The sequence below is a fragment of the Nematolebias whitei genome, chromosome 14, assembly GCF_014905685.2.
Source record: "Nematolebias whitei isolate Nwh7 chromosome 14, NemWhi1, whole genome shotgun sequence".
Lineage (NCBI taxonomy): Eukaryota > Metazoa > Chordata > Actinopteri > Cyprinodontiformes > Rivulidae > Nematolebias > Nematolebias whitei.
This window is the reverse complement of record NC_056511.1, coordinates 28,789,322-28,817,221: the sequence shown is the minus strand read 5'-3', so window position 1 is coordinate 28,817,221 and position 27,900 is coordinate 28,789,322. Positions and strand designations below refer to the sequence as shown.

The 27,900-nt window shown below is 41.6% G+C and overlaps 1 protein-coding gene across 1 annotated transcript in view; it reads right to left on the bottom strand.

The window, feature by feature from the left end:
- Positions 1 to 14,968: 14,968 nt before the first annotated feature.
- robo3 (roundabout, axon guidance receptor, homolog 3 (Drosophila)) overlaps positions 14,969 to 27,900 on the bottom strand; it is a gene marked incomplete in the record, with an annotated part of 256,141 nt that continues 243,209 nt past the window's right edge. Inside the window, 2 exon segments of the mRNA XM_037687648.1 lie at positions 14,969 to 15,492; positions 15,584 to 15,750. Of these exon segments, the coding sequence (XP_037543576.1) occupies positions 15,359 to 15,492; positions 15,584 to 15,750 (301 nt within the window).

The window sequence follows — 27,900 nt, the reverse complement described above, 5'->3', positions numbered from 1 at the left end:
CACAATTCATGATTTTAAGTAAAGACTATTGATTTTTCTATAATGAGATGAGCTAAATTTTAGAGGTTGTTTTGGATGATAAATTAGGCTGGAATATTGTATATAATATAAGGATCAAAAACTTTACTAGATATTTGACTTCTAAATCACTTAAAATGTTCAGTGACAGAGTTACAGGCAGATTAAATCAAATCTATAGATGTTTTTATCTCACGTAAGATTTTTACAAGTGCTAACAGAGTTGGAATACACTAGTTTTATTTATTTTTCACTATTTTTACTAATTTTTATTATTCTTTAACAGATACTACCAGAAAATATATAATAATGAATTTTAATAACTACTAACATGATTTAAGACATAGCATTTTAGAGTGATGTTGTATAATACTTATCAATGACTTGTGAAATTTGGTGCATGGAGAAAAAGAAGAACAGTAAGTGTTGCTGATAATATGCTAAATGATAGTGATGACTCAATTCAGAAAAACATGACAGGAATAGGATGATGGATAGAAGGATGGACTCTGTCTGGGTGGTTGCCAGCAGGGTGTTGTGCTGTTTGTGTTTGTTTCTTATCACCTGTTCAGCTGTAGAAGATCTAGGAAAGGTGAACGCAGGGATCACCTGTGTGAGTTTGTGATCAACGTTCCCAGAGAGGTGTCAGATGAGTATGAACCTACAATATGAACCATTGACTTACCAATAATGAATGATAATTGATAATTATATATTGATAATGAAAATTATAGAAATTTAGTTAGATGACTGGGAGTTTTGTGATATTGTGGGAGAAGGATGTTTGTTCTTTTTTCCCGATAATGCAGCTTCAAACGAGTCGCTGACAGAGGCGTTGCAAGTCCAATGACAGGGGTTTGGAGGATGGATGCTGGACAGATGTCCGAGGAAATGTCCCTGATGAGGGGGAATGAAGTGGAGTGCCAGGGGGGGAATAAGTCACCGGTTCTGCTCCCTGATCTGAGAACATCACGCATCAACTCACTGGACGCCCACAGTATGTGAGGACACAGGGCTGTGTCTCTGACATGCTGGTCTGCAGTACGGGGCATCAGCCATCTTCTATGGTGTTGTGTGTTGGAGCAGCAGCTTATCATCAGCTGAGAAGAAGAAGCTAGATAAGCTCATCAAGAAGGCCAGCTCTGTGCTTGGACGTCCCCTCGACCCAGTGCAGGTGGTGAGAGACAGAAGGACTCTAGCTAAAATAACATCATTGCTGGACAACGTCTCCCACCCCATGCATGAAGCTGTTGCTGAACTGGAGAGCTCGTTCAGTGACAGATTACTGCATCCTAAATCACAAAGGAGCGTTACCGCAGGTCCTTCCTCCTAGCAGCTGTTAGACTCTACAACCATCACTGCTCCCAACAAACTCAATAAGGATTAAATACATGCTGACCTCTGCTAAAACACACACTCTGCCTGTAATACTGTACTGTAAATAGTCTGCCATTCTCAATGTTCCAATGCATATTGAACATTATTATTGATATTGTTTATCTTATTTCTTATATATTGTATTGTTTATTAACATTTTAGGAACTTTTGTGTGAAATCTTTAAATCTTTTTATCTTTTTATCTGTTGCTGCTGTTGCTGCTGATACAGTGGAATTTCTCATCCGTGGGACAATAAAGGCTGTTTCTATTCTATTCTGTTCTATCAAATGAGGGTGTTATCATTTATCATGAATGAGGGTCCTTTAAGGTTCATACTGATCTGGCTGTGACAGTTTATGAACGTCAAATTAACATCACTTATCATTATTAACATCTAATTAAAGTTACCAGCACAGTTAAGAGTTTTCTATTTTCTAATTTTACTTTTAAACATATAGATGGAGGAGTGTCTTTAAATATGTCTTTAACCAATCAAACACTTTGAAATTGTGAACTAAATGATTTTATTAAGCTATGAGTTAATAAATGATTATTGCTAGACTACAGTTTTTGGATTTTTACATGTACTGAAATGATTATACAACACTGTTTTGACATTACAAATATTTATAGGTTGTGTTTGCAATGGTAATCAATTAATGATGTGATTATATCTAAAGCCAAGTCTTGGGTATTTTTGAACAAAAATTAGAACAACTGCTATTATGGAGAAAAGCACTATTTTGAAAGTAGAGTTACAAATTTCCTATCTGTTAATTAATTCCAAAACTGATTATTTGAATGTGGGAGTAGAAACTTACAATTTTTATTTGAAACTAATGGGTTTTTTAGAGTAAACTTCTTGATGTTATAACTAAGTGGACCTTCCTAGTAGTGTGTTACAACCTAACGGGGAGGAAGTCAAACACGGGTGAATATAACAGGAAATTTAACAGATAATGTGAAGCTAAGTTCTGGGTAAATTTTTAACAATTAAGTACAGATGTGTACTTTAGAATTGTGGTTAATTTGAATGATGAGCTCAACATTAATTGGGTGACAGATCTTCTCCAACTACTTTGAGAGATGAGATGATTGATGGACTGACTAATTATGGGGTGGGTTAAATATTAACGTTTACAGTTTTATTAACAGTATTATGGAGCGTTATGATGATTTTTCCTTAAAATTAACATGGTTGAACAAGATACTTTTGCATGGTACTTAGTTAAATATTACCTTTTTAATTATTACTTGATGATTTGTTTATTTAATGACTATTTTATGTGTGAAGACATGGGTAAAAATGAGTTTTTAATGTGTTTTTGCGAATAGTTTTAGGGGCTGATCATGATGGACTAACGCCACTAGAAGGTGCAATTGCGATGGTAGACTTAATTATTAATATTGTTTTCTATGAAATAATTTTTTTACAGCTGGGCCATTGACGAGAGACCAGAAGATTTTGATAAATACATATGAGATTTTATAATATAGATTTTCCAGGGGGTGAATTTATGACATTTTTCAATATAAATTGGGATTAAATTTAAGGGTGGTGGGATGGGTAAATTGATTTGTTGATTAATTGGGAATGTTTTTATATTAGATCACCAGGGGGAGTTGGGAGGTTCTGTTATTTACATACATATGCATGTTAAAACATGTTAAATGTTTAAATCAGATTTTATTCACACAAACTCATTTTTTCAGCTGACAGGCTAAACATACCGGCAGCGCTCTGTGCAAATAAAATAGGGACGGCACGATTGAAAAGGGAAGGGGGCACAGAGTTTTTTTTCTTTTGTTTTTTCTTTTCCAGATGGACACAATGGACCAAGCCTGCCCTTGGAGTCAAAAAGAGAAGTTCAGGTTCTACAACTGATTAACATATTTTAGATAAGAGCGCTTTCTTGCATTAGGACGCCTCCTGTAATCATTAAATCATATATTAGACAAATGTTAGGAATTTCCATTATGTTATTGCACCACACCAGGGGGATGCTGAAATCCTAGGCAGATGTCCAGGGCTGGGTCAGGCAACCTGAGGCTGGCAGGACACACGCTAGCCGTCAGCTCTGGCATCTTATTTTGACCTGAGGCTGCCAGGTCACACGCTATAGCCTGTAGGCATCTCCTGCCAACATATAAGGAGTAGTTTACATTCAACCAGAGGAAAGTGATTAATTGCTTGCTTATCTGGTGGTATTGAACTGGGAGTTTTTATGCGGGGGAACCCCTTCGGGGACCCCCACCCAGGGGGAGTTGTTACGATATTTTTGGACTGGGCCTATGGTTTTGATCTGCTCAGAGACGGGATTATAATGAAATTATGACCTGGTTCTGACTGGGTTAAAATGGGCCAGCAGCTCTAAGAGAGTCTCCCTGGGATTTCAATATCAGTCAAGGAATAGAGTTTAATAGCTTGCCACATCACGTAGAAAGGCTTTTTGAAGCACCGTCTCATATTTCCTCACACGTCAGTCCACATAAGATCCACTGAGATCACACTTAGTCATGTCCCCTCATACACTGATAGGTTGAACTCTCCTTCTGCGAAGGCGGAGCCTTAGGACCCTATAAATGAGTAATGACACGGGACATGGGGGCTCTTGCGGGTCTGTGAACGCGTCACAGTCCGGAGAGTCCAGCGTTGTAAAACTGTAACCTTTCCTGCCTTTTTTAATATAATTGATAAAACTTAATTGGCGTTTCCTTGATTTATTGATAGTATGAGTTGCCACTTCTGACAGAGATAGAACCAGAGGAAGCGGTGAGGGCTGGCTGAGGGTCCAGGGTCAGAGAGGAAGCCTGAGGCCCATGGCTAGCCATAGCTAGCTGCAGTGACTGACGACCCGCAGTCAGCTCCCAAAACACAACAGCAGTAAAGGAGACCATCTTTGTGAAAAGAAATCGTTCATCATAAAACAGGGGTGGAGGACTCCGGTTCAACTGTCCCCCCTTTTACAATGCTGTTCTTCGTGACGGTGTAATGAGCTGTTGCTGAGAACTAGGAAGAAACTGTGCGTGAGTATTATGATAAAACTTTGGTAAGTCCGTATTTATTTAAATAAAAACTGTTTAATTAAATATAAGATCATTAAGAAAGTCCTAAATATTACTAACAAACTTTTTGATTCAATCAAACAAACTGGACGAGGAGACCTTGGAAAGCCTGGAATCATTTGTTGACGAGTGTTTTTACAGCTTAGTCATGGGTAAACCTAAAGATTCTTCCGGTGCTGCTAGCGATTCAGCTAACATCCCCACTGCTAAGCGGCATCGACAGGGAAGCTCAGACAGCGTTACGGCACCGTCTCCTGATAATACAGGTTTAAAGGAGATATTAGAATCAATTGACCAGAAGCTAACTAGCTTGGACGCCCGACTAGCGTTAGTAGAGATGCTGCATAAAGAGTTTCAAGGCCTCAGGGAGTCTTTAGAATTCAGCCAACAACAGGTAGCATTACTTGCTAGTGAAAATCAGGAGCTTAGAAGAACAGTAAAACAACTCACCGAGGAGATGACGCTGCTATCCGGGGATAATAAAAAAATAAAAGAATCGATCCTGGATATCCAAGCCCGGAGCATGCGGGACAACCTCGTCTTCTCGGGAATCCCAGAGCGAGCGGACGAGGTCCCTGAGGCCTCCGTCCTTGACTTAATCCAGAACCAGCTGAAGTTGTTGAGTGACGCGGTTAATTCCATCACTTTTCACCGAGTCCACCGCCTCGGAGGTAAGAAGCCTGGAAGCAATCGGCCGCGGCCGATTGTAGCTAAGTTTGAGCATTATAAACAGAAAGAACAAGTAAAAAGCCGAGGTAGGGAACTGCGTGACACGAACTTCAGCATGAACGACCAATTCCCTGCAGAAATTCTGAGTAGAAGGCGCGTCCTGTTCCCGATTAGGAAGAAAAATATAAACGAGGGCAGAAGAGCTACTGTGGCTGTTGACAAACTTTACATCAATGGTCAGCTGTTTAGAGATCCAGAGGTTACTCCCTGGCTCTATTAATAATATAAATAAGGTAAGTATGATTTTCAGTTGCTAATTTTACTTAAAATGTATTAGCAATAATATATGTTCATATTACTTACCACATATATATGTAATTGTTCAGCACAGCTCGGTTGGTGGGTTACACAGATGGTGGTGGTACACGGTGGCATGGCACTTAATATGGTAAGGGGGTTCTTTTTAATTTTTTTCTTCTTTCTTTTATCTTTACGTGTTTATTATCATTTCACTTTCTTTTTTTGTCTCTATTTTTCTGACTCAACAATTATTAGCACACAGGCACAAAGGCTTATATATATCCATATACGTACATACAAATACCTCATAAAGGAATACATCCATGATTTACCTTCAAAAACAGCACTTAGTTTATCTATAAATCATAAATAATCAATCATTAAGGATTATGTTATTGTCTGGGTGTTTTACTGTTTTTGATAATGGGTGTGGTTTAATTATATTTTCACAAGCACAAGTATGGGCATCTTAAGGTTTGTCACATGGAATATTAATGGAGCCGGTAGCCAACATAAAACAAATAGAATCTTTAACCAGATTAAAAGATTAAAGGCAGATGTTGTATTACTCCAAGAAATTCATAAATTACCGTCAACTGTGGATGAGCTAAAATCTCCTGAGTTTCCTGATGTATTCTCAGCCTGCTATAACTCAAGACAGAGAGGAGTAGCAATATTAATACATAAAAATGTGAACTTCACAATATTAGACACAGTTATGGACCTGCAAGGTAGACATATAATATTAAAATTATCCATACTCAGTCAAAAATATTGTATTGTTAGCTTCAGAGGCGGACTGGCCATCGGGAGCGCCGGGACACTTCCCGGTGGCCTGGTTGCCGAGGAACGGGACTAAAGGCTCGGTTCGGGTCGCACGGACTTTATTATTTTAAATAAACAATTCACTTTTGCCTGGGCTCAGGTCTCACGCTGCACTGCAGCGACGGAGAAAGCCTGGCACATCCCCCGGCCGGGCCGGCCCCCTCCCTTCCTTTTCTGTGTGTCACTCACAGAGCAGAGACACACACACACACATTGCGCCCGCCCCCCTCCCCGCCCTAGGACTCGCGCTCCAGACGGTGTTGGCGCGCGGTGCGTGCATCTCTGAGTTGTAGAATGGAGCAACAGAGAGCCAAAGAAGAGGAAAGGTGGAGCAGAGAGAGAGAGGATAAGAAAGAGAAAAGCTCTGGCCGCGGATGCTGCTAAGTGCTATAAATTAATGTTTGTTCGTAATGGAGCAGGTAAGAGAAACACTTGTGTTGAAAAAATTGAACTCTGGCACGGTTTATCAGCACAGCTTAATATCCACATGCTAGCTTCACTTTGAGGGACCTAAGTGGGCCAAAACTGACTTAATATAACAAATGTTTTTAAGTTTTTACAAAGAATATTGCAAATTTTATAATATGGGTTAGGATCTGAAAAAAGTTTAATGTTGAAATGTCTAGGAATTCAGATTTTTTTGTATCTAAAAAAGTTAAGTCAGGTCCTCTGGACAAATAAAAAAAAAAACTTGTTGAAACTTTTGTCTTTAATCCAAAAAACTAAGTTCAGTCTGAGGAGTTGCAACAAGCTCAGTTTCAAATCAACCAGTTTGTTGTTAACATCCAGAACTAGCTGTTAACATAAGGAAGACCTGCAGCCTAACAACCCCTAACAATGGTTTCTTTTCACAAAGATGGCTTCCTTTACTCCTCTCTCAAACCATAGTTCCTCTCTATCAAGGATGAGCACATCTTCATCCCTGAAAGTGACTGCTGGCCTGCAGATGAGTGTAAACTGCCGAGTCTTGGCCTGAAGATGTTGCTCTTCTGTGCTGGGCCAAAGAGCAACATCATCAGGCCTGGAGAACTCTGTGGTTTACACTCATCTGCAGGCCAGCAGTCACTTTCAGGGATGAAGATGTGCTCATCCTTGATAGAGAGAAGTGTTGGTTTGAGAGAGGAGTAAAGGAAGTCATCTTTGTGATGAGAACTCATCCATCATTAAACAGGGACAGAGGCCTCTGTGTCCAACTGTAGCCCTCTTACAATGCTGTTATTGCTGGTATCTCTCAGCCCCCTGTGAATAGCAAACAGCCTAGAGCACTAACGATCCATTGTTAGGCTGATGATGGTCCTCCTTTATCATGTTAACAGCTAGTTCTGGATGTCAGCAACAAACTGGTTGATCCACTATGAAAAGAGACTATTTGAAACTAAGTTTGTTGCAGCTTCTCAAACTGACAGTCTTTTGGATTAAAGACTAAACGTTTCAACAAGTTGTTTTTTTTTTTAATCTGTCCAGAGGACCTGACTTAACTTTTTTAGATTTTCTACCTGGATTATTGAGGATATTTTGTGTATACCCTTCATTACTCCAATAAATTATCTGAATATTAAAATCCTTGTATTACAATATTTTATTTAAACTTTATTTTTTTTTACAAAAGTGAGTAAAAATGTGTTTAATGTTTAAAATGTGTTTGATTTGATGGAGAATAAACAACACATCTGTAGTACAACACGATCTCTCATTTGTTGTATGAAACTATGATTGACTGTCATATTCCTAGTGATTTTAAAAGGCTTATGCATAGCAAAATATAGGGCAACATAATTTCAGTTTATGTGATTTGAGGACGGATTATTGCACCACAGAAGAAAGATTTATGTAGGTATTCAGTTAGACGTGTGCAAACAACATGCATTCAAAGTGCGCTCAATTGAACTCAGTCTTGGTGGTTTGCGTTAATCAGGTGGTGGTGGCCTGGGATGGTATCAAAATTCCCGGCCTGGATTATTGTCCCAGTCCGCCCCTGGTTAGCTTATATGGGCCAAATGTGGACAATGCCGCTTTTTTTCATGATCTCTTCTCTACTCTATCTAATCACATGGATTGCTCGCTAGTACTGGGAGGTGATCTTAACTTTGGTCTAGATAACAAAATAGACAGGCTGAATGCAGTAGGAGCTCAACGCAGTTGGCAATCCATAAATGTAGTTAAACAGTACATGAGTGATTATGGACTCTGCGATGCATGGCGGTCTCTTCACCCTAATAGTAAAGAGTATTCTTTCTTTTCACATGTGCATCACTCTTACTCTCGTTTGGATTATTTTATAATCAGCAACTCATTGCTGACCAACATTTCAGACACTAAGATACACCCTATTGCTGTCAGCGATCATGTACCAGTTACTTTAAATTTAGATAATAAGAAAGAAATCTCAAAAAGTATAAACTGGAGATTAAATACCTCACTGCTTATGGACGAAGAATTTATACAATACTTTAAAAATGAATGGACATCGTATTTAGAGTTTAATGACTTGCCAGGAACATCAGCGTGTACACTCTGGGAGGCTGGGAAAACAGTTATGAGAGGGAAAATAATATCCTACGCAACAAACAAAAAGAAAAAAGAAAATAAACGTATTGAGGAATTAGAGAAATGTATCAAATTATTAAAAAGTTTACAAGGAGAGGAAACACAGAAAAAACTACGCAAGATAAAATTAGAACTAAATGAATGTATTGACAAAAAAAACAAATTCTTGGTACAAAGACTTCGCTTAGAACATTTTGAACACAGTAATAAATCAGGTAGCTTTTTAGCTAATCAACTCAAATTAAATAAAGAAAAAACGTCTAAGGTATTAAAGACACAAATGGTAACATAACTTATGACGAGGAAAAAGTAAATAGTGTTTTTAGAGATTTCTATAAAACTCTATACACTCCACAAATAAATCCAACAGATGAAGATATTAATCAATTCTTGGAGAGAGTAATACTTCCAAAACTAGACAGTAGTCAATCTTCAGAACTAGACTCACCATTAACATCAGATGAGCTCCGTGAAGCCATTAAAAACATGCCTAATAAGAAATCTCCAGGCCCAGATGGATATCCAGCAGAATTTTATAAAGAGTTCTGGAACATCCTGGAACCAATATTTCACAGAATGCTACATGAGTCAGAAGGAAATGGCAGGCTTCCAACACATATGAATTCAGCCAACATTAGTTTACTATTAAAACCAGGCAAAGACCCAGTACTACCTACCAGTTATCGCCCCATCTCTCTTATTAATGTGGATGTTAAAATAATTAGTAAAGTCCTCTCTAAAAGATTAGAGAAAATAATTCCTCTCATTATTCATCCTGACCAAACTGGATTCATAAAAGGAAGACACTCGACCACAAACACACGCAGATTATATAATTTAATAGAGTATTCATATAGTAAAAATATTGAAACAGCTATTTTGTCTTTGGACGCAGAAAAAGCATTTGATAGGGTAAACTGGAAATTTTTATTTGCTACATTGAGTAAATTTGGTTTTGGGGACCATTTCATTAATTGGTTAAAAATATTATATAACTCACCAAGAGCATGCGTCAGGACAAATAATCAAATATCTTCAAGCTTCTGTTTACAGAGGGGGACCAGGCAGGGATGTCCACTTTCACCTGCACTATTTGCTATTTTTATTGAACCTTTAGCAGCAGCAATAAGACAAACTGCTGATATTAAAGGTATACTGGGTAGAAATATAGAACATAAAATTAGTCTTTATGCTGACGATGTTTTACTTTTTCTTCAGAACACAGAAAATTCAATATCTAATGTTATCGAATTAATAAACTCGTTCTCAAAAGTTTCTGATTATTCTATAAATTGGTCAAAATCTACAGCTCTTCCAATAAACTGCGTGTTTAATTCTTCTCTCAATGAACGACTACAATCAGGTAACATTACATACTTGGGCATTAATATTTCTCCTAGATTGGAAGACTTAATAAAATTGAATCATATCCCAATTTTAAAGAACACTGAAGATGATCTTACTAGATGGAAATCTCTGCCCATATCACTTATGGGAAGAGTTGCCTCAGTAAAAATGATGGTCCTGCCGAGAATAAACTATTTATTCTCAATGATTCCAAATAAACCTTCAACTGAATGGTTTAAGTCACTGGACTCATTGATATCTAAATTCCTTTGGAAAAACAAAACTCCACGTATTAGCTTAAAAGCATTACAGAAATCTAAAGATACCGGAGGATTACAACTTCCCAACTTCTATCACTACTATTTAGCCAATAGGTTACAATATATCTCAAAGTGGTTAAATCCGAATACATTAGATGAAACTTGGATAGACATAGAACAAACTTTATGCAATAATATTAAGATTTCAGATCTACCGTTTATTAGCACAAATATAAAAAGACATGTTTGCTTTAAAAGCATCAGTATTAGCTCTTCTCTGACAGCATGGTGGGAGTATTTGAAAATGACAAAATCTTCACTACTCCCCTGTAGACATACACCCATCTGGAACAATCCTGACATCCTACAAGAAAATAATATGTTAAATTTCCCAGGTTGGAGAGTCAAGGGAATTGAACGTCTGGAACACATATATGAAGGTGTAGAGTTTATTTCATTTAATAATTTAATAATACAATTTGGCATTGAAAATAAATACTTCTTAGAATATCAACAAATTAAGTCTATCATAAAAAAGAAATTTAAGCTTAATAAAACTTTGTTAGAAACACCAATATGTGTGTTAGAGTTCCTTAATCTTAAATCCCCCAAATTATTATCTAAAATATACAAGAAATTGTCTAGAATCAATGACTCCATAATGCTACCAGTTGCATAATGGGAGTCAGATTTATCAATCAATTTTGACCAAAACACCTGGTCTCAAATATGTTTAAGAACATTTAAAATGACTAGAATCTCCAACTTACAATTAATACAGTATAAAGTTCTTTATAGAGTACATTATACAGGTCAGCGAATGTTTAGGATGGGATTTACATCATCTAACAACTGCGCACAGTGCACAGGCAATATTCCTGATGATTATATCCATGCACTGTGGTTCTGCCCACCCGTTCAGAGGTTCTGGGTCCAGGTTTGTGAAGACTTGTCTAAATGTCTGAAATGTAATATTCCACTCTCTCCATCTGTTTGCTTATTGGCTATCTTGGAAGATGTTACCCTGGAAAAAAATACATGTCGCATGATTTTCACAGCCTTATGCATCGCAAAGAAAACCATACTCCTGAATTGGAAAAATAAAAATAATCTTAGCATTAATCAGTATAAAAATCTTCTGTTAGATCATATTAGTCTTGAAACAGCATCTGCCGACACATTGGATCAATCTCTGTGGGCTCCTTTGATCGGCTCCGTTACATAGTGAGGGTGGGTAGTCTGGGATCTGACCTTGTGGGGCCTTGGGGTTGATGTGGAGGTGGGTGTATGGGTTTGGGGCCCCGGGGGGGTTGACGGGGGCTGGGCTCTTGGGGGTACCTGGGCAGGGGGGCACTGCTTTCCCTCTGGGGAGGGCCTGGGTGGTTCTGGGGGATGTCTGCTGGTGGCTGCATGCAGGCCCTCAGGTGGTCTGTGGCGGCGGTCGTGGGTCACCGATCTGGTAGCCTGGCTGTGCTGGTGTGGGTTCGGGGTGGGCGCGGGGGCTTGGGGTTCTGGGGGCTTGTCGCCCCCGGGCTTGGGCCTGTGGGGATCGGGGATCTTGGGCTCTGGCGGGTGGGTTGCCGGGCTCTGGGCTGGCTTGCGCTCTGGTGCCCGGTTCTGGGCGGGGGCCTTCGGCTCGCTGGTGGGTTGTGGGTTCATGGGCTGGGGGGTTGGGTGTTTGGGGGCATGACCAGTGGCCCCTAAGAGGGGGTAGTTTGACCCAGCCTAGGTGTCTAGTGTGCTATGTGTTTTGAGAGATGTCCGAATGAGGGGTGGGTGTAGTATTTCTTCTGGGGTGGGGATGGGGTGGATGTCCTTGGGGGCGGCCCGGGACTGTGCATGGCCGGCTGGCTGGCCCCTTTCCTGTGGCGGGGGCTCGCTCCCGGTGCTTCCTGGCACTGTCGGCGGTTGGGCGGGCGCTCTTGGCTGGGTCGTCCTGGTGGGGTTTGGCTTCATCTGGTAGCGGGCTGACTGTGGTTTGTGGGGGTCCTGGCGGCCCTCGGGTGTGTAGGCTGCTGGTACTGCTTCTGGCGGCCCTCGGGGCTCTGTCCCTCTCTGGTCTGGAGCTCAGCGGGCCTGGCGGTCGGTCCAGATGGAGAGATGTCTTGGCCTCAATCCCTGGGTGGACCTTGGGGAGCTGGGGGGGTGGGGGGGTGGGGGCTGTTGGGTCAGTGGGGGAGCTGACTCCCTGTGGGAGCATTTGCTCTCACAGTTATTTCTCCCCATCCCTCACCATGCACCTCCACCCTCTTCATTTCAATTCCATACATTTAGGGTTGTTTGGGCTCGGGTGTGCTGCAACAATTTTACATCTTTGTTGACCATAGCCACCAGGGACTCAATTTTATTGTACACCTTAGACATTCATTCGTAACATCCTCATGACATTCACATATAGGAACTTGAGGTGGGCACATGGCTATGGGTGGTGGGATGACCTTACTCTCACCCCCTGTGCCTGTGCTCACTTACAATGGTTGCATTTAGACACTAGGGTTTGGATAGAATTGGGGTGGAGGGGAAACTGGCATCATGCCAGCCTTTGCTCCTTCTTCTTTCCTTTTTAATGGCACTATACAACAACACACATCAACAGCACATCTAGGGGCGGGGGTGTATGTGTCGGGGTCTTAATTTTTTTTTTCCTCCCCCCCTAGTTCTTTAACTGCCATTCCGGGGGTGGGGTCCGGGAGAAGGGCAGGCCGTCGGGTGTTGACCAGGACTATGTGGGGGTTCGGGGTCTGGGGGATTGCCGTGGGCGGTGCTGGCACTGGGCTCTCCCTGGGGTTGTTTGGACCCCCTGAGCTTGGCTCTTGGGTGCCATGGTTGGACCGCTGGCCGGGGTGGCTGCCGGGGCCTGGTGGGCAGTCGGCTGGGGGCGCGTGCTTGGTTGTTGGTGGTGTGTGGGGGTGGTCGGTGGCGTGTCCTCTTCATGGTGGGGGGTGTCCTGTCGGCTGGGCGTGGCCTGGGCCGGGTCTGAGATATTGGCTCTTCTCCGCTCGAGAATGAATTGGTTTACCTCCTGGGTTTGGGCATGGGCTGCCCCCTGTAGAGGGCGGGTACATGTCTTGGACCTGGGGGGTATATAGTACGTATCGGGAATAAGAATGAAATGTATCGTTATTGTATGTCTTTGAGTGAGTGAGTGTGAGAATGAGGCTGGGACTGTGTGATTGTGTCTGTGTATGAATGGGTATTTGTTAGGCCGAGACTCGGACTGCCCCCTCTTTGATACAACTGGGGGTGCTTGGAATCGCGCCCCTATCGCGCGGCCCCCTGGTGGGGTGTGCCCTTGCCTGCCGACGCGCTTGGGGCCCTTGGAGTTTGGGGCTGGGCGCTTGGGCGTGTGTCGGCTCGGCCTGATGTCTGCCTGGTGGGGCTCGGGTCCTCTGGCCCTGTCAGGCCTTGGCCTGGGTGGTGTGGGTCCTCGGTGCCCGGGCCTCCGGGCCTGGACCTGCATCGGTGCGGCGGGTTCCGGTGGGGGCCTATGAGTTCGTCGCTGTTGGCCCCGGGGGGTCACTGTATGTGGTCGCTGGTGGGGTTCTTCCGGCTCACCCCTGTGGTCCGATCTGGGGGGTGGGCGAGTGGTTCGTCCTGTGTGGGTGGCCCTGGGGGCTCCGCGGTCGGGGTCCCTCCTGGGGTCTTGGGCTCTGATCCCCCCTTTTTTCGTCTGCCTCTGGTCTTGGGGGTCGGGTCTCTGCTGCTTCACAGTTACTATTAAATGTTCTATTAGAGAAGCCTTATACACTTATGCATGCTCACAACCACACACAAATAGAAGCAGGGATGCTTATGTCGGCTTTATATGTAGATATATAGATATGTATATGAATGTATATTCATGTGTATGTATATATGTATATAGGCGTAGGTATCGGCATATATATTTATGGAAACTTACTGCAAAGCCATGAATATTTTAAGTTCTTTATACATATGTATTTTGTTGCTGTGTTTTGTCATGTTCTTTGCAGGTGAACAGACAGTGGCCGGGTGTTTTGCCGTGTGCTCTCTTTGTGTATATTTCTTATATTTTGGAGTCTTACTTTGTCTTTTCTTTCTTTCTATCCTATTAAAAAAAAAAAAAAAAATAAAAATAAATAAAATAAAAAATAAAAAAATAACCTACACTAGATAGTCACTAGAATAAATATTTCATAATAATGGTGTGGAGAGGATGGCTGTAAGGGGAGAAGGGAGGCCATCAAAAAAAAACAAAAAAAAAACCAATGCTGTTCTTCAATTCAATTCAATTCAATTCAATTTATTTATATAGCGCCAAATCACAACAAAGTTGTCTCAGGGCACTTTACAGGAACATTCACATACATTATTGCTAGTATCACTCAACCCCCTGTGAATAGTAAACAGCCATCAGTGTGCTAATGATCCATTGTTAGGCTGATGGTCCTTCTTGACCATGTGAACAGCTGGTTTTGGTTGTCAGCAGCAAACTGGTTGATCCACTCTGAGAAGGTGCTATTTAAGAGACTGAGCTGAATACAGCACCTCAGACTGAGGAAGTCTTTCAGAAGAAAGACGAAACGTATCTACATTTTTTTTTGCTTTTTTTTTTTAATTTTTTTTTAATGTTCACCAGATTGAACTATTTTTAGATTTCTATAGTTATTAGCAAAGCTATAAATACAAATACATACTTGTGGTGTGATCAGTTTATGCTCATAGTATAATATGAGAATCATTCTAATTACTCAAAATATCTCAATATCCATACAATTTGTTGAATTATAGCCAATTTTGTAATTGCTACATTTGCTTAGCTGTTGTGGCCATCTTGAATTGAGTTGACTCCAAATGTTAATCAGTTGTAGATGAAGACACTACAATTATTACTTTCTGAGAGTACAAAATATTTGACTCACACATGGAGACTGATAGAGACCAGAGCAAACACATAATGACCCTTTTGGCTTCAACAAGAAAGATCCTAGCCTCTCACCGTCCAGGACACTCGGATGTTTGGTGCTTTTAGCATGACAGGATCTTGAAGCTGAACCATGACTTCTCCCAGCTCCCTCTGCACCTGCCTGTGGTCCACACCCTGACCTGTAGGACTCACATCTGAGGAAACACACACCAGATTCATGTCTCACTTCAGAGTTTGCTGAGTGAACACACACTTCAGATGGTGTGAGCTGGGGCGCAGACCCACCTTGTGTTCTGACAGGCTCAGAAATGGGGCTCGGGTCACTCAGACCGTAGGCGTTCACAGCTCGAACGATGAACAAATACACAGTGTTGGGAAGAAGCTCACTGACTGTGTGTGTCTCCATCTTGACCATGTCAGCTACAGTCTGCCACGTGCTGCCTGCTGACTGGCTGTGAGAGGACATAGGAAAAGTTGGTTTAATTTGTAAATCAAAACTAATAATTTGTAAAATAAGTGGAACATTTTAAAGAAAAATGTAGCTGCTGCCTAAAACTCCAACATACTTTTTAAATATTATTCAATTCAATTCAGTTTATTTACATAGCGCCAAATCACAACAAAGTTGTCTCAGGGCACTTTACAGAAACATTCACATACATAAAAGCCAATTAGTAAAGTTCTCTATCTAAGGAATCCAGCAGACAAGTTGAATCTTGGCTTTGTTGCAGTCTCCCATCCTGAGCAAGCACAGTGGCAACAGTGGAAAGGAAAAACTCCCTTTTTAAAAGGATTTAGCAAAAAGGAAAGTCTTAAGCCTAGTTTTAAAACTGGATAATGTGTCAGCCTCACGGACAGAGATTGGAAGTTGGTTCCACAAGAGAGGAGCCTGATAACTGAAATATCTTCCTCCCATTCTGTTTTTGTAAATTCTAGGAACCACATGTAAACCTGCAGTCTGAGAGCGAAGTGCTCTGTTGGGAAAATATAGAACAATAAGATCTGTAATATAAGATGGAGCCAGGTTGTTGAGAGCTTTGTAGGTTAGAAGTAAGAGTTTGAATTAAATTCTGGATTTGACAGGGAGCCATTGGGGAGAAACTAAAACTGGAGAGATATGATATTATAAGCTCAGAAAAATGCTGATATTTTGATTTATGACGCATCATCAAAAGAAACGTTAAAGCTGCTACATGTGGCTCATTTTAGTCACTATGGTGATCAAACACCTGTCTGTCACCACCTGACCGCAGAGTTAAACAGAAGCAGACTGAAAAATAAGCCTTAAATAAACATTGGTTGTGTGAAACTACAAGTCATTTGTCTAAAAATTCTTGAACAATGAGCACCAAAGTAGTCTGGTGATCACATGAGATTTATTTTGTTTCCACAGTGTTTTATGTAGTAGATATGACAAGTAACATAAAAAAACAAAAAAACATTCTCGTCAAGAACGTTAAATCTGTTCCTCTGGACATTCAAAAAATAATAAAAAATTGTAGAAACGTTTCATCTTTCATCTGAAAGACTTCTGGAGTCTGAGGTCTCAGTCTTATAAATAGCCCCTTCTCATAGTGGATCTACTAGTTTGCTACTGACAGCCAAAACCAGTTGCTCACATGATCAAGGAGGACCATCAGCCTAACAATGGATCATTAGCACACTGATGGCTGTTTACTATTCACAGGAAGCTGAGTGATACTCGCAATAACAGCATTGTAAGAGGGGGACAATTGAACACGTAGGCCTCCACCCCTGAAAAATGATGAACGATTTCTTTTCACAAAGATGGCCTCCTTTACTCCTCTCTCAAACCATTGTTCCTCTCTATCCAGGATGTGAACATCTTCATTCCAGAAAAAGTGACCGCTGGCCTGGAGATGAGTGTAGACCGCAGAGTCCTGGCCTGATGGTGTTGCTCTTCTGTGCTGGGCCATCCTTTTGGCCAGTGGCTTTTTAGTTTCCCTGATGTAAGACTGATTACAGCCCTCCTGACACTGAACAGCATACACAACATTACTCTATGCCGGGGGACTGGATCTTTGGGATGAACCAGTCTTTGCCATAATGTATTTTGGGGTTTAAAAGCCAATGGGACATTGTGTTTAGAAAATAAACGTCTCAGTTTCTCTGATACTCCCGCAACATACGGAATGACCACTGGTCTGGGTTCCTCCTTTTCTTCCCTTTTCCTCCAAACCAGTTCAAGCAGAACTGGTTTGTTACACTTTGGAGTAAGCTGTTGGGGGAATAATCAGTTTTGTTGTGTGTTTCCTTGACTGATGAAGCCTTCCGGACTGATGGCGAAATGTTTCAGCACAAAAAAAAAGAAACTGTCCAGATGGCCTGACTGAAAAATGTTGGATATGAGTTGTTGTGTTGATTTTCCTTGACAACTTTGGTGCTGAAAACCAGGAATACTGGAGAAGGACGATTGGTAACCGGAGAATTGGACATCAACACAGGTTGTTCAGTGCAGTTCCACGGGCCAGCAAACAGGTAAGAGGAACTTTCTTTATCCTCTCTGTGGCGCTGCACTGAGTGATCGTGTTGTAAAATATTTTTGTCAGTAGAGATCGAGTGTAAAAGTTTTTTGAAGTAATACATTGGTTGTAAGCTTGTGTAAGGATTAGAAAAAACAAGTTGTGATTAAAAGAGGCAGGTCGGGGACCTGGCATGGGGTCTGGGACCCCTGTGTGAGTCAACGAAGCCTGGGACTTCTGTCAGTCGGGAGTGGCACCCCAAACTTCTTCCCAGACCAGGTATGCTGCCACACAACCCAGCAGCAATACCCACTCTGAACACAGGAAAGCAGTATCTGCAATGGGAAGACTTTCCCACTCCTGGTACTTACTGACACACCCCTGAGAACCAACAGGGTAGCATGTGCACTGCAGACCCTATGCTACCGGCGAGAGTGGGAGGACAAGAAATGAACTTCTTGGTGGACAAAGGAGCCACCTACTCTACAATCACCACAGCTCCTGTCAACTACCTATCCACAAAGACTGTGACATTGATGGGGTTCTCAGGGACAGCGCAACGTCTGCCCTTGACTGTACCACTGCCATTTCAGATAGGAACACAAAAACTGCAACTTCCATTTGTCTTTTCACCTGCAACACCAGTCAACTTGATGGAAAGAGACTTACTGATAAAGTTGGGGGCAACTGTACTCTGCGGGGCACAAGGGGTGAGAGTTCAATTCCCAGATGGCTCCTATTTGGGAAGTGGTGAACGATACACAGATGGACAGTACTTGATGCAACCAGTGACTCCTCAACATGCTGATATCTACTGGGGCCGCATGACTGCTGAAGGCTCTAGTCCACTGCTGAAGCTGTTCCAACAATGGAAGCCTTGGATCCTGAGTCTACGCGCCTATGTCTCTCCTCCTGACCCCGCGCATGTCATGCTCTTCTATGACGGGCGCCACGCAGACTGGTATCAAGAGGAGTTTACAGCTCAATTGGAGGGTAAGATTTGGACAATTCACACACAAAACATTTATGTGGCCCCGGCTGGGGTGGCAGCGGCAGTGGAGTGAACTCATGAACAATTACTGCGGTATCAAATGAGTGATGAAGCTGTGCCTCACATATCTCTCTCTCTCCATGTCGAGCACGAAGCAAAGGAGCTGGGAGGAATGGTTAAACGTTCCCTGGCAGCTACGGACTGGGTTCCCACCTCAGTACCAGGTCTGTGCTTTTCAATTTCTTGTTGACACATATAGAATCTCCTCTCACAGAAAAGAACAGGTGATGCTGGAACATGAGTTGTTGGTTCGTGACTACGGGAGAGAGAAGACTGATCATCATTATGTCGCAGCAATGTTGGCCTCCATACCTGAAGGCTTATGGGCCACCTCCCCCACGGACGTGGGGAAGACACATTGCAGCCCAGTCACCTTTCAGGTAAACACAGATACACCCATTTGGGTTCCACAATGCCCACATACACAACAAGCAGAAGAAGGAATTGCAGACACAAATCAGGGATTGATTGCTGCAGGAGTTTTAGAACCCCCGTAATCTGAGTGGAACACACCCATCTTGCCTGTAGAGAAAAAAAAGAACCGGTAAATATCGAATGGTACACGATCTACGAGCCATTAATGCAATATTAAAAACACCCACAGTTCCTGTTCCAAATCCTTATGTCTCAACCGCATCTCTGCACCCTACACACCACTGGCATAAAACTGCAGAAATTTATTCTCATTTACATATAAAGGACAGCAGTGGCGCTACACTCGACTCCCACAAGGGTTTGCTCTGTCTCCAGGTTTCTTTAATCAGGTGTTAAAAGATGTACTGGGGCGGCTGTGGTCTGAGTCCTGGCCTGATGATGACTCTGCGGTTTACACTCATCTCAAGGCCAGCGGTCACTCTTTCAAGGATGAAGATCTTCACATCCTGGATAGAGAGGAACGATGGTTTGAGAGAGGAGTAAAGGAGGACATCTTTGTGAAAAGAAATCGTCCATCATTAAACAGGGGTGGAGGCCTACGTGTTCAACTGTCCCCCTCTTACAATGCTGTGATTGCTAGTATCACTCAGCCCTCTGTGAATAGTAAAGAGCCATCAGTGTGCTAATGATCCATTGTTAGGCTGATGGTCCTTCTTGACCATGTGATCAGCTGGTTTTGGTTGTCAGCAGCAAACTGGTTGATCCACTCTGAGAAGGTGCTATTTAACAGACTGAGCTGAAAACAGCACCTCAGACTGAGGAAGTCTCTTGGATGAGAGACAAAATGTTTCTATATTTTTTAGCTTTGTTTTTTTTTTTTTGTTTTTTTGTTTTTTTTGAATGTCCAGAGGACCAGATTGAACTTTTTTGGATTTTTCTACTTGGATTATTGAGCATGCATCAGGATATTTTTTTTACTAACTTCTCGAAAGAAGTTGATAACCTCGGGTTTCTGTTTATTATAGCCTCCTTAGCCTCCTGTTTGCTCTGCTCACGTATGATTGTGCAGCTGCCCATCCAGGCTGTCACATTGTAGGGTTTGCGGATGATACAGCGGTGGTGGGATGCATCACAAACAATGATGAGTCCAGCTACGGGCGGGAGGTGGAGCACCTGGAGAGCTGGTGCAGAGAGAATAACCTTCACATCAATGTGAAGAAGACAAAGGAGATGATTGTGGACTTCAGAAGGAACAAAAACATCTACACCCCCCTGAACATAAGAGGATCTGCGGTGGAAGTGGTCTCCAGCTACAAGTACTTGGGTGTACACATGAATGACAACCTCAGCTGGAGCAACAACACCACCAGCCTGATCGGGAAAGCTCATCAGGGACTCTGCTTCCTCAGACGGCTGGGGCGGGCTGGTCTGGGGGGCTCGGTCCTCGCCTCCTTCTGCGGGTGTGCAGTGAAGAGCATCCTGTGCTCGGGCATCGGTGTGTGGCATGGAGGCTGCGCGGCTGCGGGGGGAGGAGCTTTGCGGACAGTGTTGTTTTCGTTAACGATGACGATGACGAAAACTTTTCGTCGACGCCCCCTTTTTTCATGACAATAATGAGACGGTAACGAAATAAACATTGCTCTTTAATGACTAAAACATGACGAAATGTGTGTGAGTTTTCGTTGACGAGATGAGACTGTACGAAAATGTTTGTCGGTGGTCCGTCAATAATTTAGAATGCACAATATTTCTGCCCATTGGTCACACCCACTGCTACCCAACCGCGCTGATGCACCGCGCGCTCACCTTTGACTTCATTTCAAACTGGACCATGGCAGATGCTGCACGTTTTACGAAGGGGCTCGGTGGACGCAAACCCAGAAAGGATTTATGGACTTATTTTGTATTTAACCCAACTGAAAGAAGAACCAAATGTATCGTCGAGGGAGACGGAGGTAAATGTGGATTTAAACTTGGTGGAAAAAACACGACAAATCTTAAGCGGCACCTGAAGGCTCACCACCCTGATATTTTTTCCAAGGTAAGTTAGTTACAACTACTATTTTTGTAATGTACATACATGCAATGTTACTTGACAAACCAAACGGGTTGTGACACATTTCACAACTCCAGTTTCGTGTAAACTTAATGTTTTTTTAATTTTATTTTTATAAATCCTGTCCTTGCTTGCGCACGTGGATGCTAACTTCGTGCTATTAGCTTGTTTGTTGTGCTAATCTAACGTCGGCTACTGTTACGTGTAAAACATGCAGGGATGTATGGCTGATAGGTTGTGTTTGAGTGACTGAATATCAAACCTGTTGCTGTTACCCCATGTGTCTGTCGGGTCTGCATCCTTTAAACCAAAAACCCATTTTAGCTAAACACTACTTGCATTACATTTTAAAATGAGACAACCAACATTTGTCTGATAAATGTTTACAGTAAAAAGTGTTAGGGGGCCAAAAAATACTTCATTTTAAATAAATAAATTGAATCAAAACATTTGCAAAAGAGAAAAGATACATTTTCTTAGATTGAGTGTTTATTGGTAGAAGAAAAATGGACAAAGTAATGTAAAAAATACCCCCCCAAAAAAGCTGTTTTCAATCTAATGAAAAGAAAAATAGTATTAAAAATACTGATTATGTTAGTGTCATTCTGGATTGAAAATCTAATGCCAATTAGCAAAAAATAGGTAAAGCTGACATTTATCTGTATTCAAATTTCAAAAGCATCTGCCTGGGTTAAATGTTTGGTACTTCAGACTAAAAGCTACAAGGGCACCTCAGTGTTGTTTTTCTGCTCTGAACCCTGAGCAGAAAAACATTAACACTGCACTAAAGTATTTTTTCATTTATCACAAGTCATATCATCATCGCAATATGATGCACTGTTCTTGCACATCACAGGATTTCCTAATATCAGACAGCCCTAGTGCACTTTTAATAATCTAACTCAACTGTACAGATACATTAGAAATTTGGCCATTGCACAATATAGAAAGATCAGATGACTTACGTAAGGAGGACAGGGTGGATGCTATTCATCTGGTTATTAACGTATCAGAAAGATTTTTTTGTTTGCTTGTTTGACAGCTAAAGTCATTCTGTTTTCTTAACATGGTATTTAGTAAGATATGTTGACACAAATCATTATGCACAATATATGTACATATAGACATATAAATAATTTTTTAAAGATATACATACATTTGATTATTTTATATTCACTTATAGATTCTTTACAAGAGGTGTACATTGTATATACAGAAAGAATAATTATCTTCTCGCCTTGCTTTTTTCTCATCCAGATCCCAGAGATCCTAACTCCTAAAGAGAAACCTGGTGGTCCAAAGAACGACAGGTCACAGTCATCTATACCAGCAGCCTTTGCCGCAGGATCTAAATATAAAACAGATTCTCAGGAACAACATGCCAAAGAACAGGCGATTGCTCTTTGGATTGGACGAACAGGTCTACCTGCTTGCACAGTTGAGGATGAAGATTTCATCCTTATGATGGAGACCTTTGATAAGAGGCTCACCGTACCGAAAAGAACAAAAATAAACAACTTGGTTGACAAGATTTATGATGGTGAAAAGCAAAAGTTCAAAGAGAGGCTTGCAACAGCACACAAAATAACAATTGGACTGGACATATGGACCAAAAAAGGCCTTACAGCATCATTTCTAGCAATTAGTGCATGCTTTTTTTGCACTGTTGAAAACAAAGCACAGCACATACTGTTGAGACTTGACCAGCTCCCTCACCCACACACTGCTGAGTGTATAAAAACCCATGTTGATCAATGTACAGAGGACTGGGGAATACCCCAACACAAAATTCTGACAGTCATAACTGATAATGGAAGCAACATGATTGCTGCGTTCAAAGCTAATGAGCCGGATGAACTCAGTAGCTCTGAGGATGAATCCATCGATGTGAGCGACACAGAAGACCCTGAAGTGATTGGACAAGACCAAAGGTAAATTGTTTTAATTTACTGTTAAGATTTTTAGTGTGTCATACGCTAGGTTATAATCAATTTTAGCAACTGTTTATGACAATTTTATTGAATTTCCTATATGATATTAAGAAAGTTTCTTTTTCTCTGTGTTTTGTCCTCTCTATCTAGGTTTGGAGCCATAGATAGGACCCCATGTGTTGTACACACACTGCAACTCGTTGTGAACATGATCCAGAAGGATGCAAGTATAAACCGACTGCTGGGCAAAGTTAGACTGCTTGTCAAGCTCTTTCTCAAGTCATCAGTGGCAACACAGCGTTTGCTCCAGGTATGTCAACTAACTGTGGTCAATGACTGCCCTACTAGATGGTCCAGCACATACCTGATGATATCACGACTTCTCCAAATCAAGGACTCAGTAGTTCAGGTTGCAGATGAGATGAGCTGGGACTATCTACTGCCAAGTGAGTGGCAGAAGTTGACTGCTCTTAGAGATTTACTTCTCCCCTTCGCTGAGCATACTCAGATGCTCCAGAGTGACACACAGTCTTTATCCTTTGTGTTCCCTTTTATTATAATATTGGGCATTTGTACTTCATTGCACTTTAGCACATTTTGAGAAATAAAGCCACAAAGTGAGAATGTTTTTGTTTTGGGCATTTTTGGAGTACCAGTATTTGATTCCACTATTAAAACAAATTACTCAAATTAATTTGTAAAGACTAATATGTTTTCTATTTATTTTAAAGACTAAAACTAGACTTAAAATGTTAAAGTTTTTGTCGACTAAAGCTGGACTAAAACCATTAAATATAGAAATGACTAAAACTGACTAAAACTAAGAAGTATTTTTGTCTAAAAGACTAAGACTAAAACTAAAATCAAAATGGCAGTCAAAAACAACACTGTTTGCGGAGAGTGGTGAACGCTGCACAGAGATCTGTCGGAGTCAGCCTCCCCACCGTCACAGACGTCTACACCTCCAGATGCAGGAGGAGGGCCACCTGCATCATGAGGGACCCCACTCACCCAGCACATGCACTTTTTGCCCCGCTCCCCTCAGGAGGGAGGTTGGGGAGCATTGGGTGTGGAACCGCTAGACTGAGGAACAGCTTCTACCCTGAAGCTGTTAGACTCATGAATCTCTGACTAGAATAGTCACTGTGAAAGACCATATTGTGTTGCTGCTGATCTGTTTCATGCTGCTGCTGATCTGTTTCAATGTTGGTGTGTTCATGCGTGCACATCTGCTCACAGACTCGTGTTCATGTTTGTGCTGATGTTCAATGTTTTATGTTATGAGTGCTTAGTGTATATTTAGTTGATGTTTTTCTTGGTTCATATCTTAGATGTTGCTGGTGAAGATTCTCAGTCATCCAGGACATGATGAATTCAAAAAGCGTTCAATACAAAAACAACTGGACTTTATTTGTAACAGAAGACGTTTCGCTCCTCATCCGAGGAGCTTTCTTAATTCAAAGAGCAGAGAGTGAGAGATACAGGTTATAAGGCTGAGTGAGATAAGACACACACACACATAAGACACACACACACACACATATATGTATATTGGCAGTTCACACCTAAAACCTAAAACAGTAGGTCTTTGTTCCTCTAATTCACAGACGAGGCCCCTCAGTTCCCATCAGGTGTGAAAACCGGCTGGGAATCTGTTTTAAAGTTGCATTATATGTTTTTGAAAGTGGGAATCTGAGGCCTCCTCCTCTGTTAAGAGAGGGTTTTTCTCTTTTTACATAAATTGCTTCCTTCACCCCCCTCTCAAACCATCTGTGTTCTCGGTCCAAAATGTGCACATTTTGGTCCTCAAAAGAGTGTCCCTTATCTGTGAGATGGAGGTGAACAGCTGAGTCTTGTCCTGTGGAGCTGGCTCTCCTGTGTTGAGTCATGCGTCTGTGAAGAGGCTGTTTAGTTTCTCCAATGTAGAGGTCTGGACAGTCCTCGCTGCACTGGACCGCATACACTACACCACTCTGTTTGTGTATGGGTGTCTTGTCCTTAGATGTTATCTTAGATGTTATTACTGTTTTTCTTATACATTTTATTGTTGGATGTAACTGGGACCTTGTGTACATAATTTCGCTCCACCACATGAGGTGCGAATGACAATAAAGAAACTCTGACTCTGACTCTGACTTAGGTCTGTAGTTGAAAACAGACTGGTCAGCACTACATCCCCGAGCAATGTTTTAATTTTTTTTCTCTTGTGCTCGAGGCTGTGCTTCTGATACAGGAGAATCCTTAAAATAAACACCTATATTTGGATGATTCCTAGAAAGAATCTAGAAGAAGAATACCTGCAAATGACCATATGGAGCTGTAATGGTTAAAGACAGGGATTGATAGCTTTGTAGAACAAGGCAGTGATAGAAATGTGTTTTTATAAGTTGAGGGACAAACAAGAACCTTAGTTAGGAAGGTATAGGGAATATAACATTGTAAATGCCATGTATATTTGTTGCATGAATGATGTTGGAGTGTGAGTGACTGTCTGCTGTACGAATGATTGTGTGTGTTTGTTAATCTATAACTAATATGGGTTACTTTACAGATGTATAAGATTAAAAACTGATAACTTTAGCAGCCATCTAGTACAAAGTCACTTAATGACAGGAAATGTACAGACATATAAAACCAAAGGCGGAGGAAAAAATCATCACATCAGGCATATAATTGGTAAGTGACCTTTTTATATTAACATAAATTTATTTAAATAACTTTTCAAGACCAACAGGTACAGTTCAAACTAGCAGCCCAGACAGAAAACAGAAATCTCTGCACTCAAGTTGATAAAAAAAGGGGAATCCCTGCAGTGTTCTGGTCCTGATTTTACTTCTTCCAGCAGTATGTGCAGATTTTTGCATATCCAACTATGGGGCATCGAGCTGAACCTTGCACCTTGGGCGAGGCAATCACCTTCCAGTTCGACCTGTGCAGTGTCATAGCATGTGGAGAACACCAGGCCAGCTGGAGAGGGTATGATCTTTATTTGTGTATGCAAGAATTCAGTTTTGCCTGGCCCTTCTGCAACAGCATTGATGGTCTGCAGACACCAACACGTACTGCAGAAAAGAGGTATACCTAAGGTAGATCTTTCCGTGAACTCACTTACTTATATTGATGCAATAGGAGTCCCGAGGGGAGTCCCGAATGAATATAAGTTAGCTGATGAAATAGCAGCAGGATTTGAAAACATCCCCATAATCAATGCAGTTTTTTTAGTCACCCCAAACAAGAACGTTGATAGGATTAATTACATACATTATAATGTACTAAGATTGGCAAACTTGAGATGCTGTAGAGGGTCTGGCTGAGCAATTAGGCCCTACCTCTCTGATGGCCAAACAAAACCGCATGGCACTGGACATGGTATTGGCCGAAAAGGGGGGAGCCTGTGCTATGATTGGAGAAAAATGTTGTACTTTCATCCCTAACAACACTGCCCCGGACAGATCAGTGACCAAAGCACTGGAGGAACTGAGAAGACTGAGTAAGACCATGCACGAACACTCAGGCAGTGAGAACCCCTTAGAAGAATGGTTTTCAAACATATTTGGTAAATGGAAAACGTTAGTAATCTCTCTGTTAGTGTCTGTGGCTACATTTTTAGGGATCATGGTGGTCTGTGGCTGTTGCTGTGTGCCCTGCTTTAGTTCACTGGCAGTCAGATTCATCACCTCTACAATCGAGAAAGATGGCAGTGAGCACCCTCCTGCTTACCAAATGTACAGCCAGGGACGAGACATGGAACTATTCTTAGTGGCCATCGCACGGCTACTGGAAGAGGCTGACTGCTCCCGCCAGCTTTAAAGTTGCCTGTTGTGCTAAAATGCTGCATTGTGTGTTTACCAAGAAAGATGAGGGAAAGTTTATTTTCCTGTACAGGTGTGGTCTGGGTCAGAAATGACCACTGTCACAGAGGCGCAAGGTGATGTCCTGCTTTCCTCCTTAAAATGAACAGCTGCCTCAGGGGTTTTTCCAAGACATGCAGAGCTACAGCTATTCAGGGATGGATAGTTAGGTGTAATGGTCTCTTTCAGAGACCAAAAGGGGGAAAATGTAAAGACGCTCTTATCTGCTGTGCTGTATTGCTCGATGTATCACAAATGTATCTTGTCCTTTATTTATATCTGCTTGGCTTTTGGATCTGCTTGTCTTTTGGTATCAACAAGTACAGATTGAACTAAGTCAGAGAATGTATTTGAGTTTGTTGTGCACGGGACATGAACTACGAGGGAGCTGCTGGTGTGTGTCCCACCTGATGACAAGATCACCAGTAAACTGGAACGACAAAAGAAAATAATAAAACAACTCCATAAAAGGACTTCCAGGAAATGAAGACATCAGTTTGAACTAGTTTAGACAAAGAACTGAAAGAATGTTGTGAAACGTCTCTGGGTGGAGCTTTTGTGTTTAAATACAGAAGGAACTAAAGCTCCGGTCAGACGCGTCTTGGGTTTTTGCTGTATCTCTGTTGGTTTGGGGTAAGAGTGTCTCCTTTCAGCTGAAAGCTTTAATAAATGTTGGTAATACTTTTTAACTTGAATCTCTCTGACTGATTATTGTGTCTTTTCTCCATGTGTCTCCGAACCAATGAGAGGAACAGGTGAATAGGGTGAAAAGTCTGAGTTGTTCTGTTGATTTTCCTTGACATGACTTAACTGGAGGTTATGAATATAACCAATGTTCCCTGAGGGAGGGAAACG